The sequence below is a fragment of the Amblyomma mixtum genome, chromosome 3, assembly GCF_055824585.1.
Source record: "Amblyomma mixtum isolate Tamu chromosome 3, ASM5582458v1, whole genome shotgun sequence".
Taxonomy (NCBI): Eukaryota; Metazoa; Arthropoda; class Arachnida; order Ixodida; family Ixodidae; genus Amblyomma; species Amblyomma mixtum.
The window spans coordinates 53,029,510-53,041,826 of NC_143014.1; the positions used below are offsets into that span (position 1 = coordinate 53,029,510).

The 12,317-nt window shown below is 44.1% G+C and overlaps 1 protein-coding gene across 6 annotated transcripts in view; it reads left to right on the plus strand.

Moving 5' to 3' along the window:
• Positions 1-12,317, plus strand: part of LOC149350215 (oxysterol-binding protein-related protein 6-like) — a 158,604-nt gene that overhangs the window by 127,050 nt on the left and 19,237 nt on the right. For 2 of the 6 annotated variants that reach the window (XM_089579174.1, XM_089579175.1), the window contains exons 10-19: positions 137-385; positions 1,953-2,136; positions 2,225-2,364; positions 2,432-2,548; positions 2,985-3,344; positions 3,827-3,901; positions 9,822-9,959; positions 10,607-10,670; positions 10,768-10,846; positions 10,909-11,050. In XM_089579174.1, coding sequence (XP_089435300.1) covers positions 137-385; positions 1,953-2,136; positions 2,225-2,364; positions 2,432-2,548; positions 2,985-3,344; positions 3,827-3,901; positions 9,822-9,959; positions 10,607-10,670; positions 10,768-10,846; positions 10,909-11,050 — 1,548 coding nt within the window. The remainder of the gene's footprint in view (positions 1-136; positions 386-1,952; positions 2,137-2,224; positions 2,365-2,431; positions 2,549-2,984; positions 3,345-3,826; positions 3,902-9,821; positions 9,960-10,606; positions 10,671-10,767; positions 10,847-10,908; positions 11,051-12,317) is intronic. The other 4 variants (XM_089579176.1, XM_089579178.1, XM_089579177.1 and 1 more) reach the window with 4 other exon arrangements.

Below are 12,317 nucleotides of genomic sequence, written 5' to 3' on the forward strand. Positions count from 1 at the left end.
GGATCTCTGCAATTTCTTTGCATAGCGGTGATTCCTGAAATTATCTTATCAGCACATAATACTTGGTTGGGAGAGGGCGGACAGAATATTAGAAGGAGAGAGACTGTTATGCTGTGTGTCTGTATGCTACTTGTAGATCCCAGAGATGGAGCATGTGGTCGGGGGCCAGAAAAAGGACCGCAAGAGGTTCCACCTGAAGCGCATTCGGAGAGGCAAGAAGGACTCTGAGCCAGGTGTGGCAAACAAAGGGGGCAGCAGTGGAAGCAGCAGCAGCGGAAAGCCACCGCTGAATGTGGAGATCACAGTGTCACAGGATGCTGCTGGCACTAATGACATCTTTGCCAGCATGGACAACCTCACAGAGGCGAACCGTTCTGACAAATCGGTGAGAAGCATTGTAAATATGTCATCACGGTGCTATATTTGACATTATGCTGTCGGAGTACTTCTGTGCAAAGGTGCTAAAGTAACTGTAAACTGAATTTGGGAGCACTTGACTTCTTTAGTCCAGCCGCCGCGGTGGCTCAGCGGTTATGGTGCTCGGCTGCTGACCCGAAAGACGCGGGTTCGATCCCGGCCGCGGCGGCTGGAATTTCTTTGGAGGAGAAATTCTAGAGGCCCGTGTACTGTGCGATGTCGGTGCACGTTAAAGAACCCCAGGTGGTCGAAATTTCCGGAGCCCTCCACTACGGCGTCTCTCATAGCCTTAGTCGCTTTGGGACGTTAAACCCCATAAACCAAACCAAACCATCTTTAGTCCGGTCGAATACTGAGCCCCATCAGAATTATCTTCCTGCTAGTTTAGCATGGAAAGCTGTTTTTTAGCCAAGGAACAAATTTGTGTTTTGCACATTTTAATTTACAGTATCAGCCATGCAATGCTTCGGGAATTTGAGCTGTGACTTTGCATGCCATGAATGAGTTGTGCTTAGCTTTTTTTTTTGTGTCATTTATCGCTCTAAAATCCTCTGAAGAGGTTTGATTTCAGTGGTGGTAGCTTGAATGGGACAGCTTCATTATAATGAAGGTTTCCTATGAGGCTTAGCTGTACTTTTTTTTGCTAGCGCAGTTAAACTTTGGTCTGGGCCAATTTGTTTTATTCCTGAATGTAACCACATTGCAAAAAAGGCAAGTACAAATGAGGAACACATACAACATGTGTAGTAAGTTGTACACTGTACAGTTGCGTATGCAGTCCTTGTTTTTCTAATTTTCTTTTTCCTAATTATGTATGCGTTTGAGCACAGCTGCGTAAAAACATTTCTTGTTTTTACACTTTTCTGGCAGAAGTGACCTAGCTTCAGATGTAACCAGAAATTATGTTTGAAACTGGGATATGCTTACATCATCTGTGACCCCTTCACTAAAAGTAACATTGACAATTTAAAAACAATTCAGCGTCGAGCCGTCCACTTTATATTGAAGTGTGTACAACTTGTTCTGCTTTTTCACTGTTGTTTTCATTGTTTCCTGTTCGACGTTTGTTTGTTGGTTTTGCATTATGTATGCTGTACACTTTTTTTACTTGTCATGTACACCCTTCCTACTTGAGCCCAGGCTTGCTGTATTTCATAAGTAAGTAAGTAAGTACATAAATAAATAAATAAATAAATAAATAAATAAATAAATAAATAAATAAATTACTTGTGCAGCTCATGTCCCTTAGAAGAGAAATTGAACTTGATGCTGCATATATTAAGTAGCAACTATATTTTCAAGCAGTTTTTATATCCCCCTACTCTTGCATCATTTGTTTTGTTCAAAATCTAAGCACTGCTGAAGCTTGTTAAGCTGAGGATTAACCAGTTCAAATAGCTCTGCAAACTTGCAACTGACAGAGGAGAAATTTTTCTTGTAGATGATGTGCAGCTTTTGGTGAATAAGTGGCACTGTGAGACTTCTGTAAAAATGTCAAGCAGATGAAGGGCTAATTGCATATTTTCTTGCACCAGGATGGTTCTGCAATGCTTTCGATACGAGATATGGGCTACTTGAGTTGTTCACATCCGTCTCTGGCATCGGATGGGACCCTTGTTGGCCCTGTGCCGGATACCACTTCCCTGGCTGCGTACTGCTCGTATGACACAACAGCCGTCTTCAAACACATGGAGCAGTTCCTTTCCCTGGCCAAAGAAGGTTTGTAAAAGACCTTCAAGCGGATACTGCTGCTCTGTTTAGTATGACAAGTTGTGCGTAATTTTTGCTTGCCTTGCACCTTGTATAGTGCACTCGGGCCTGCGAACCATGCTGCGTAGCCTACAAACTGAGCGGGAGCGCCTCAAGCAGCATTTAGAGTCGGAGACCACTGCCAGCTGCGGTAGCAATGCTGCTTTGATTGCAAACCTCAAGAATGCGCTGACTCAGGTGGGCAGAGTTTTTGCACTGTCCTGTGTATGTATCCAGATGACTTGCATATGACGTGTTGTCCTAGGCTGTCCAACAGAACTATGACCTGCGGGCCTGCCTCAAAAAAGTTCATGAAGAGACTGATCCATCTGCTTTTCCGGCACCTGACGGCTCTGCTGCAGAAAGTTTTGACGAGCCAACGGTGAGAATTTTGTCCAGTAGGCAAATAGCAGAGTATTCATCAGCATCGACCATTTTCTTCTTACTTGCCTAATTTTTATACATTTCCAGTCAATGGGGTTGTAATTTTCTTTCACATTTTCTTTGTTCTGTTAGTAATTTTAATTGTAGTAAGAAATGCAAACGGTTGGATAACTGTGAATCTCTAAAAGAAAAGTGGTGAATGTGTCATGATAATGTCCTGCTGGTTGAAACCTGGCACTAAAAGCTGCAATGTTTTTTCTTGCATATGAAAGAGTATATGTAAGGTTAACAAAATAATATTCGATTTTGGGCAGATACGAAAACATCTTTGTTATTTACCAGTTGTGTGCTTCGATGTGGATGTCCAGCTAGACCGTTAAGCAGCACTGTTGGTAGCATTGTCATTAACCAGCCTTGCCCATGTCTCACCTCAGCTTGTGCATCAACCTGTGCAGCAGTCGGTGTCACATGAGAGCTCGTCCGCACTGTCAACGTCGGAGTTCTTTGATGCAGCTGAGAAGCTGTCACTGAGCAGTTCCTCCTCAGAGGAAGAAGAAGAAGAAGGCAGCTTTTGCAGTGAGGTGTCAGATGATGGCACTGAGTATGCGCCTGGGGCCGAGGGCAACCTCCGAGACCACCTGCCACTGACTCAGGGACGGCGTTCAAAGCTGCCAGCACCCAAACCTGACGCAGGCGACACTAGCCTGTGGAACTTGTTGTGTAAAAACATTGGCAAGGATTTGTCCAAAGTCAGCATGCCAGTGACCATCAACGAGCCCTTGAACATGCTTCAGGTGAGGCTTGTGTTCGTTCTCGGGTTGCTAGAGACAGGTTGTGCTATTGTGTAGAGGTGCTGTTTGAGTTGCATGTGCTAGTGGTTTGTTAAGTTGTAAGACAACCTTTTTTTATTTGCATTGGTACATTGTAACGATCTTACACCATAATTATGTTTCCATTAGTATGCATGGTTATTACTTGAAGATGGTTAAACACTTCTTGGTGTGGTGCCTTAATTGCATCATTAAAGCCACTCATTTTCATCACCACCACATCCACATTCAAAGAAATGTACGATGGGCTTTTGCTTTGAGCTTTATGTTGCGCTCTGACTTACTATACCTGTTAAGCTGTGAAAGGGAGACTACTGTCCTTGTAGGCAGTTTGGACTGACATTCATGCTGAATCGTTGGGTGTGGTGTGCTGACTCATTGTGTTAATTGTTTTGGTACAGAGTGGCTCGAGGTTGCATTATGTTAATAATGTTTCCTTTTTACAGAGGCTGTGTGAGGAGCTGGAGTACAGTGACTTGCTAGATAAAGCAGCTGCAACAGAAGACCATTTTGACAGAATGGTGAGTCAGTCCTTTTAACAGCTATGGCTATTTTAGTTACCTTGACTTTGTAGGCAGTGCAACATTAGGTTCTTTTGATTATTTTTAATGTACAACATTCCACAGGAGAAGGAAATTAGGAGCTTGGAATAGTATTAAAGTTCTAAAAAGTTGTCATTTAATGTTGGCTTTGCACCTAACTTTGGTCCAAACTCTGAGACCTTGCTTTCCTTCGACCGCCTCCTAACCTTACATGAGGAAGCTTTCATACCTCCTTACCGCAAATTATTCATGGAGGAAGCAAGCGTATTCTGAAAGCACCCCATCCTATCCCCATGAAAGAAGTGTTTTCATGAGGTAGGGAACAGATGCTGCACATATGGGCATCCCATCGTAATTTTTACGCAAACGCTTTTAATCACTAAAAGAAAGTAATAAGTTTGTCACACAATTTTTAATTTGAAATGCTAACATACAGACGCGTGGATGCTTTCTTTCAATTTTTTTTACTCTATGTGAAAAAATTGCCACAGACGAGCATAAAACTTTGATGTGGTCTTGCGACACTGGCATGCTGATGTCCGCCCACAGTGCCATTTTCTCCTGACTGCATTCACGCGGGGCTTGCATCTCTTCACCTGCCAGTAACGGGCAACGGGGCACACGCATAAGTGAGCATCATGTGGGGCAGCAGTGAGGTGAAGCGCTCGTCCAGGGCCAGGAGCAGTGAAAAGATGCATGAAAGCTGCCTTATGCTGAGGGAGCACCAAGGAAGCCTTCACTGAGGGACCCTCAGTTAGGAAGCTTTCAGATCGACATAATGTGGCCTCACCACAATGAAGGCTTTCTTCTTACTGAGGTGAGGAAGGCTTCAGAGTTTGGACCTAAGTCACGGTGACCTTTGTGCTGAGGCTTCTGTGCTTTTTAAAAATTGACATTATGAAGTTCAGCTTCTTTTTAATGCCAGGAGAGGGCACAGTACCAATTTGGGCTTGTCCTCTTAAGCAGGCCACATTCTATGCAAATTTTGCAAATGGATGCTTTGGAAAACACTGGTAGAGGTTGAGGGCAGGAATGAAACTTAAACGACATTGTTGATAGTTACCTTCAGCAGGCAGTCGTAATTTTAGCTCTTAATGATTGTAGTAGACAGATTGTAGTACCATCCTTTCAAGATCAAACGCATCACATGTCACACTTCAAGTTTTGCCAAATCATTCATACCCAAAACCATTATTGATTGGAACCGGCTGCCTTCCACAATCGCAACTGAAACTAACGCGACATCATTTCATGAACTTTTAAAAAATCAAAGCGATGTGTAGTTTTCTTCTAGTTCTGTTCTGTTCACCATAATGTGTTTGAGTTTCGCTTTTCGTTCTGTTTATTCCGATGTTTTTATTTTTTTTTTTTTTTGCGTCTTGTTGTTCCGCCACATTTCGATTGTTGCTGACTACCAGTTATTGCTCTTTTCTTGCTTCTTTTTTGCCCTGTTACTCATGTTAAATGTTCCTTTTATGTATACAATTTGTAATTTTTACCACCCCCTATGTAATACCCTCGTGAAAGAAGGCCTTTAGGGGTATCTTGAAATAAATAAATAAATAAATAAATAAATGCTGAACTGCCGGGAGTAAGCAGAAATTTAGTTGCAAAGTTCTAGAACAGGGGTCTCCAAACTTTTTTGGTCAAGGCTTGTATTGCGGCAGATTCGTCATGGTTACTAAGGCCAGAAAATAAATAAAATGATTTAAATAGAAACAAATGCAATAATACTGAACAGTTACAGTCCTTATATAAACGACTACTTTTGCTATTTTTCAACTCTTCTATTCAACTTTTCAGGGTAGTATGTAACAATTATGGCTCAGAATGCTCAGCAGGAATGCTCAGCATTGATGGAAGCATGAAAAATCAAAGAATAAGGCAACCATTGCCCAGTCTTTCACAATAAATTTACTGTGATGCAAACACTTTTTTTGGGGTCTTTCCATAATTAGAACTTTTGGATAATTCAAACATCATTTCTGGTCCCTTGAAGTTTGATTTAATGAGCTTTTACTGCCTAGAAATGGTGTAGTAGTGCGAATACTGCAGCTTATATTTGGAGTTCACTTTTTCAGTTAACTGTGGCTGCATGCCTCATGAGCCAATAATCAGCAGGGACTTTAAGTGTTCATCATACGAATTACATATGTATCTGGATGTGGTGTATTTCGTCCTTGAAGTACACTAGCCGTCAAAAATAAATGGAAGGCGACTTTGTCAAAAAAATTTAATTTCTTTAAATCTAAAGCATAATGGTCCATATTTGTTGGTGCACACTGCAATTCGCGCAGTCACAATTAGGCTGCACATATGTATTGAAGGATGCATGAATTGAGGGGTCAATGATTAAATTTTTTCGTTGCAGTAAAACCCCGTTAATTCGGATTTCGCGGGACCGGAAGAAATGTCCGAATTAACCGAATGTTGAATTATCGAGAGGACCAGAAAAAAACACAACAAAGTGCCCCACATCAACATACCTTTATTTTTTGAAAAAATCTGTTATCGTTGACTGCCTTGTGCGGGAAACTTTCATCGCTACGACGACTTTGCGCACTTCTGCCAAATGATGCAGTGCGCGCACGCTGTCTGCAGAACCTGCACATATGTCTTCTAGAACACTCAGGGCATCAACAGCCTGCGTCACAGTGTGATGCGGCAGTTCATCATGCGCGTTGTCGTCATCGTCGGAACTCGGCTGCTCACTTCCTAAGGCTTCTTCCACGATTTCACTGTCGGTGAGATGGCCGGCAATGGCAACGTTGCTGTCAATAGCGACATAATCGCAGAGCTCAACATTCGGCGGCAGAATGCTTTCGTAGTCGCTCTCTTCCTCGCGGCTGGCATCAGGTTCATCCACATCGATGGAACCGATGCTCTGAGTGAAGCCACTGTGTTTAAAGCAGTTTGCAATAACTGCAGGTGGTGTATTGCGCCACACGTGCACTAATATATGCATGGCGCTGAGAAGCGTGATATCGTACTTTCTACCTGCTTCTAAACACAACAACATGCGTTCGAGCACCTGCTTGTGGTACCGGGTCTTTACATATTGAATTATTCCCTGGTCCAAGGGTTGGAGGGAAGCTGTGGTGTTCGGCGGCAGAAAGAGCAGCTCGATGTTCTCCAGCCCTGACATGTTGTTGTGTGCACTACAATTGTCGATTACAAGCAGTACCTTGCGTTTTTTTGCACAAAAGCTGCGGTCTAGTTGGCGTAGCCAGGCTTGAAATATTTCAGATGTCATCCAAGCCTTTTTGTTGGATCGGTAGTCCACAGGTAGCTGTTTTATATTCTTGAAGCACCGCGGTTTCCGTGATTTTCCAATAACCAGCAGTGGCAGCCGCTCCGTGCCGGTCATATTCGCAGCAAGCAAAACTGTCACCCTGTCCTTACTTCGCTTGCCACCGACGCAAGGGTCTCCTTTAAAAGCGAGTGTCTTATCTGGCAGGGCCTTGTAGAACAGTGCCGTCTCATCGGCATTAAATACGTTGCAAGGCTCATAAGCAGCGAGGCGCCTTGGAAGCTCACTCCTCCAATCGTTCTCCACGCTTGCATCCACAGCACCTTTCTCGCCGCAGACACTGCGGAAGACCAAATTATGCCTCTTCTTGAAGCGGTCAAACCACCCTTCTGATGCACTGAAACCTCCAATGTCCATCATTAGGGCGTATTTTTCTGCTTGTGCACAGATGAGGGGTCCGCTCAACGGCAGCTGCGAGTTTCGCGCGTCCGCAATCCATCGAAGCAGTGCTTCTTCCAGCTTCGGATGTGCTGCCGTTCGGAGTCTCTTCCGCTTGTCTGAGAACTGCTGCCCATCGTAAGCTTGCAAAATTTGAGCTTCATTCTTGACGTACGAGCTCAGCGTGCTCCTCTTCACGTTAAATCTTGCCATGATGGCTTGTCGCGGAATTCCCTCCTTGACAGCCTTCAATATTTCGACTTTCTGTGCCAAGTCCTTCGCCACATACTTCGGCCGCTTCGCTGGGGCCTCGGTAGTCATCACAGGAGCCGAGAAACGCAGCGTTATCGAGATTGTAGCGGAGAAAAACGCTGAGCACGCACACACCTCGCTCCACGGCGTTGCTCCACGGCGCATACACAAAGGGAAAAAAAATGGCGAGACGCAGCGGCGCGGCAGGGCAACAACAACAAAAAGAAAAAAAAAAAACAAGAAAACCCATCCTCTGCCTTGGCTGATGTCTACAGCGATGCGGATGGCACCTCTACATTTTGGTTTCACACCAGCGCCGCTCTCGCTATCATCATCATCTCACCTCCGCTGCGCTCATGGCCTCCCTGTACACATGCAAGCTCCGCCGCCTGTCCGAATTAACCGAAGGACGGCCAAATTTCTCCAAATTAACGGGAGTTTTACGCCATAGAAAACCATATGTGGTTGACGGGACCGGATGGGCTGTCCGAATTATCCGATTTTCCGAATTAACGAGGGTCGAATTAACGAGGTTTTACTGTATTTACTTCTGATGGCACCTGTACATCAGATCTGTAATGGTTGCAGATGCGATCAGTGTGAATAGGCGAACTAAAAATGGACACAGCTCTGCTTACATGACCAGGTATAAATTGGAAAAGGTCATCCATAAGAACCTTGATGCGATGAGTCTATGAGACCAGGCCCCTTGGGTCGTGATAGATTGGGGATCTGATGTCATTATGGTAGTTGTGTCCTGTTGCAGGCCAGTCAGCAAAAAAAAAAAACTGTTTTGTGAACATATAAATGAGTCCATTTTCCTAAGACATTATGCAGTGTCGACGTTACTGACTTCCTTGTTCTAATGGGGAATTTGCAGTGCAGACATCGAAATGTGTTATGCAAACAATTGCAGGCTGTTCTCACTTGTCAAAGTATATTGCCTGTCAGAACAGATCAATTGTCATGTCATGTTACTCGTTACATTTTTTTCTCAGAGTTCATTTAGTGATACAGTTGCAGGCTGGTCTCACTTGTCAAAGTAATTTGCCCGTCAGAACAGATCAGTTGTAAAGTCATGTTACTCATTACATTTTTTTCTCCGAGTTCATTTAGTTATACATTTGCAGGCTGTTCTCACTTGTCAAAGTAATTTGCCTGTCAGAATAGATCAGTTGTAAAATCATGTTACTCATTACATTTTTTTCTCCGAGTTCATTTAGTTATACATTTGCAGGCTGTTCTCACTTGTCAAAGTACTTTGCCTGTCAGAATAGATCAGTTGTAAAATCATGTTACTTATTACATTTTTTTCTCCGAGTTCATTTAGTTATACATTTGCAGGCTATTCTCACTTGTCAAAGTAATTTGCCTGTCAGAATAGATCAGTTGTAAAATCATGTTACTCATTACATTTTTTTCTCCGAGTTCATTTAGTTATACATTTGCAGGCTGTTCTCACTTGTCAAAGTAATTTGCCTGTCAGAATAGATCAGTTGTAAAATCATGTTACTTATTACATTTTTTTCTCCGAGTTCATTTAGTTATACATTTGCAGGCTGTTCTCACTTGTCAAAGTACTTTGCCCGTCAGAACAGATCAATTGTGAAGTCATGTTACTCGTTACATTTTTTTCTCAGAGTTCATTTAGTGATAGAATTGTAGGCTGTTCTCACTTGTCAAAGTAATTTGCCTGTCAGAACAGATCAGTTGTAAAATCATGTTACTCATTACATTTTTTTCTCAGAGTTCATTTAGCGATACTCAATCTCCTATCACATTTACTGATAACGCTGCATGCTTTTCATTGACCACTGTTCTGAACTTGTATGCTGACTTTTTCATGTGGAGATGAATGCACATACTTTTCTGTCCTGAATTCTTCAGCATATACAAAGCTTATGCGCTTATGTTTGTGCTGCAGACAAATAAAATGGGTGCGTAAATTGGCTGTTCTAGGTTTGTATAGCTGCCTTTGCAGTCTCTGGCTACAGTTCATCCTATCATCGGGCTGGGCACAAACCTTTCAACCCATTGCTTGGAGAGACTTATGAATGCATTCGAGAGGATAAAGGTTTCCGGTTCATTGCTGAGCAGGTGACGTATATTTGCCTTGTGGCCTTTTCATTGTTTGTAAAGGGAGCTCCATCCAGTTTTTGTTTTTATTAAAAATTGATTGTGTGGGTCTTTTGGGCTACCTTGATGTTTGTCCAGCAGCAAAAGATGCATTTATTGCTGAGATAATTGCATTTAAAGTTTTTGCGCTACTTCATTCGAACTCGTGACGTCTGCACCGAAAAGGACTCTGTGATCACCTTTTTGAAGTGAATGGCGTTGCAGCTTAAAATAAAGTTGTTCCTCCTCCTCTTCCTGGCCTCCGGGATCCATGGCTAAAAAATTGTGTTGATGCACCACAGTTTACTTGCGAAACCGGCCATTGATGGCAACACCTGCATTTCACATCTTGACCTTTTCTAGTTTATAGAAGCTCCATTTTCAGTGAAAGTAGTGCATTTGTTGTTACAATGTGGTAATCTGTCGATACAGGTCGACTTCAATTTGTTCTCAGTGCGGGTTTCATGGAGAAGTATGGAAAGTATTGGGGGAATTTTTTTTTCTGTGTGTGTTAATGGTATTTTGTTATCACTCGGATGGCATAAAGGCCTAGGGGTGGGCAGAATTGTCATGGATTGACCTTATAAAAAGTTTGCATTAAGCGTGACGATGGTAATGGCTTCCTTCAGGTGAACCATCATCCACCTGTTTCTGCTTGCTACGCGGAATCCAAGAACTACAAGTTTTGGCAAGGTAAATGCATTGAATAGGCCATATGTTTTAGCGTGATGTGTTGTTTGCTTGTGGTGCTTTTTTGTACATGTGTACTACTGTCTCTTTTCTTGCACAGATGTCAGGATAAAAACCAAATTTTGGGGAAAGTCCATGGAGATCCTCCCAGTGGGCACTGTTCACCTTGAGTTGTTGAGGTACAGTGTGGTAGTACTGTGTTGGGGTCTGTGTGCTCAGCGCTTGCACTTCTAAATTTCAGCTCTGGAAGTCACTACCAATGGAACAAGGTGACCACATGTGTGCACAACATCTTTAGTGGCCAGCGGTGGGTGGATCAGTACGGAGAAATGACAATCCGAGACCTGACACATGATGTGACATGCAAGTTGACTTTTGTAAAGGTAGAGTTTCTTGCTTTTTTTTTCTTGCTTTTTTTTTTCAACTTTTGAGCCATGGTATGCTTCGAGGAAAAAGCAGTGCAGTGGATAAGAACAATGGAAAAGATGGCAACACAAGCACTGTATTTTCTCTCGAAAAATGAACTAGCCCATACCACTCTAACTTAGCTTGTTACAGTTGCAGAAGTACAGTCAGGGACAAAAGTCTCCGGACCACGTGTTCCTAAAACGAAGCTTATAGCTCTACTATCAGACAGCGGCTGGAGACCGCACTTGTGGGGGTGAAAGAACAAAAAATTAGCTTTTACCTCCCCAAGTGTGGTCTCCAGCCACCGACTAATAGCAGAGCTATCGGCTTCGTTAGAGGAACACGTGGTCCGGAGACTTTTGTCCCCGACTGTAGTTAGGCCACATTCTCACAGCCGGTTTTTCCCTTGCTCCGTCGCCTCCGTCACGCCGGGAGCCGACGGAGGGGGCTGGTTTTGGACCGTTTGCCCCCCCAAATCGGGTGGCCGGTGCCGCCGGGTCCTGCTCTACGTTTCCGTCGAGAGGCGGCGACGGAGCCCCGCCCCACGGAAAACGTATCAGGCCACATTCTCACAGCCGGTTTTTGGCTTGCTCCGTCGCCTCCGTCACGCCGGTAGCCGACGGAGGGGGCAGCATTTGGACCGTTTTTCCCCCCAAATCGGGTGGCCGGTGCCGCCGGGTCCTGCTCTACGTTTCCGTCGAGCGGCGGCGACGGAGCCCGCCCCCCACGGAGAGCGAGCCAGTCACAGCGCGAGCTCGCTCACGTCACCCGCGGCTTGCTCGCTGCGACCAAGAGATGGCGCTGGCGAGCGTCGGCGGCGGCGGCGGCAGCGATGCGCGGGTGCGCGGGCAGGGAGAAAATACAAAAAGCCTGCTCACTTTTTTACTCTCCGTCGGGAGATGCACGCGCCTTGCGCCCCGAAAAGCGCCCGCTGTCGAGGAGCAGAGAGCGGATGACAGTTTTATTTCATATGGCAATATACGAGGTGTTCGAGCCAAAACGGGTCTCCGAATGAGCATTGTGTTTGCACTAGGCGTGGGATATACGATAAATAATGTTTTTTTTTTTCTGGGACGCTCAAGTAGCACCACTGTTATGTATTTGAATTTCATGCGCTATCTCTTAGAGCTTTAAGAAGAAACTACTCGGACGATACCTTGTTGCGAACACTCTAGCCGGCCGTTTGTCAAAGTGACCTACAACTTTTAAATTGACACTTTTTTCAAGAAATCAGTCAGAAGA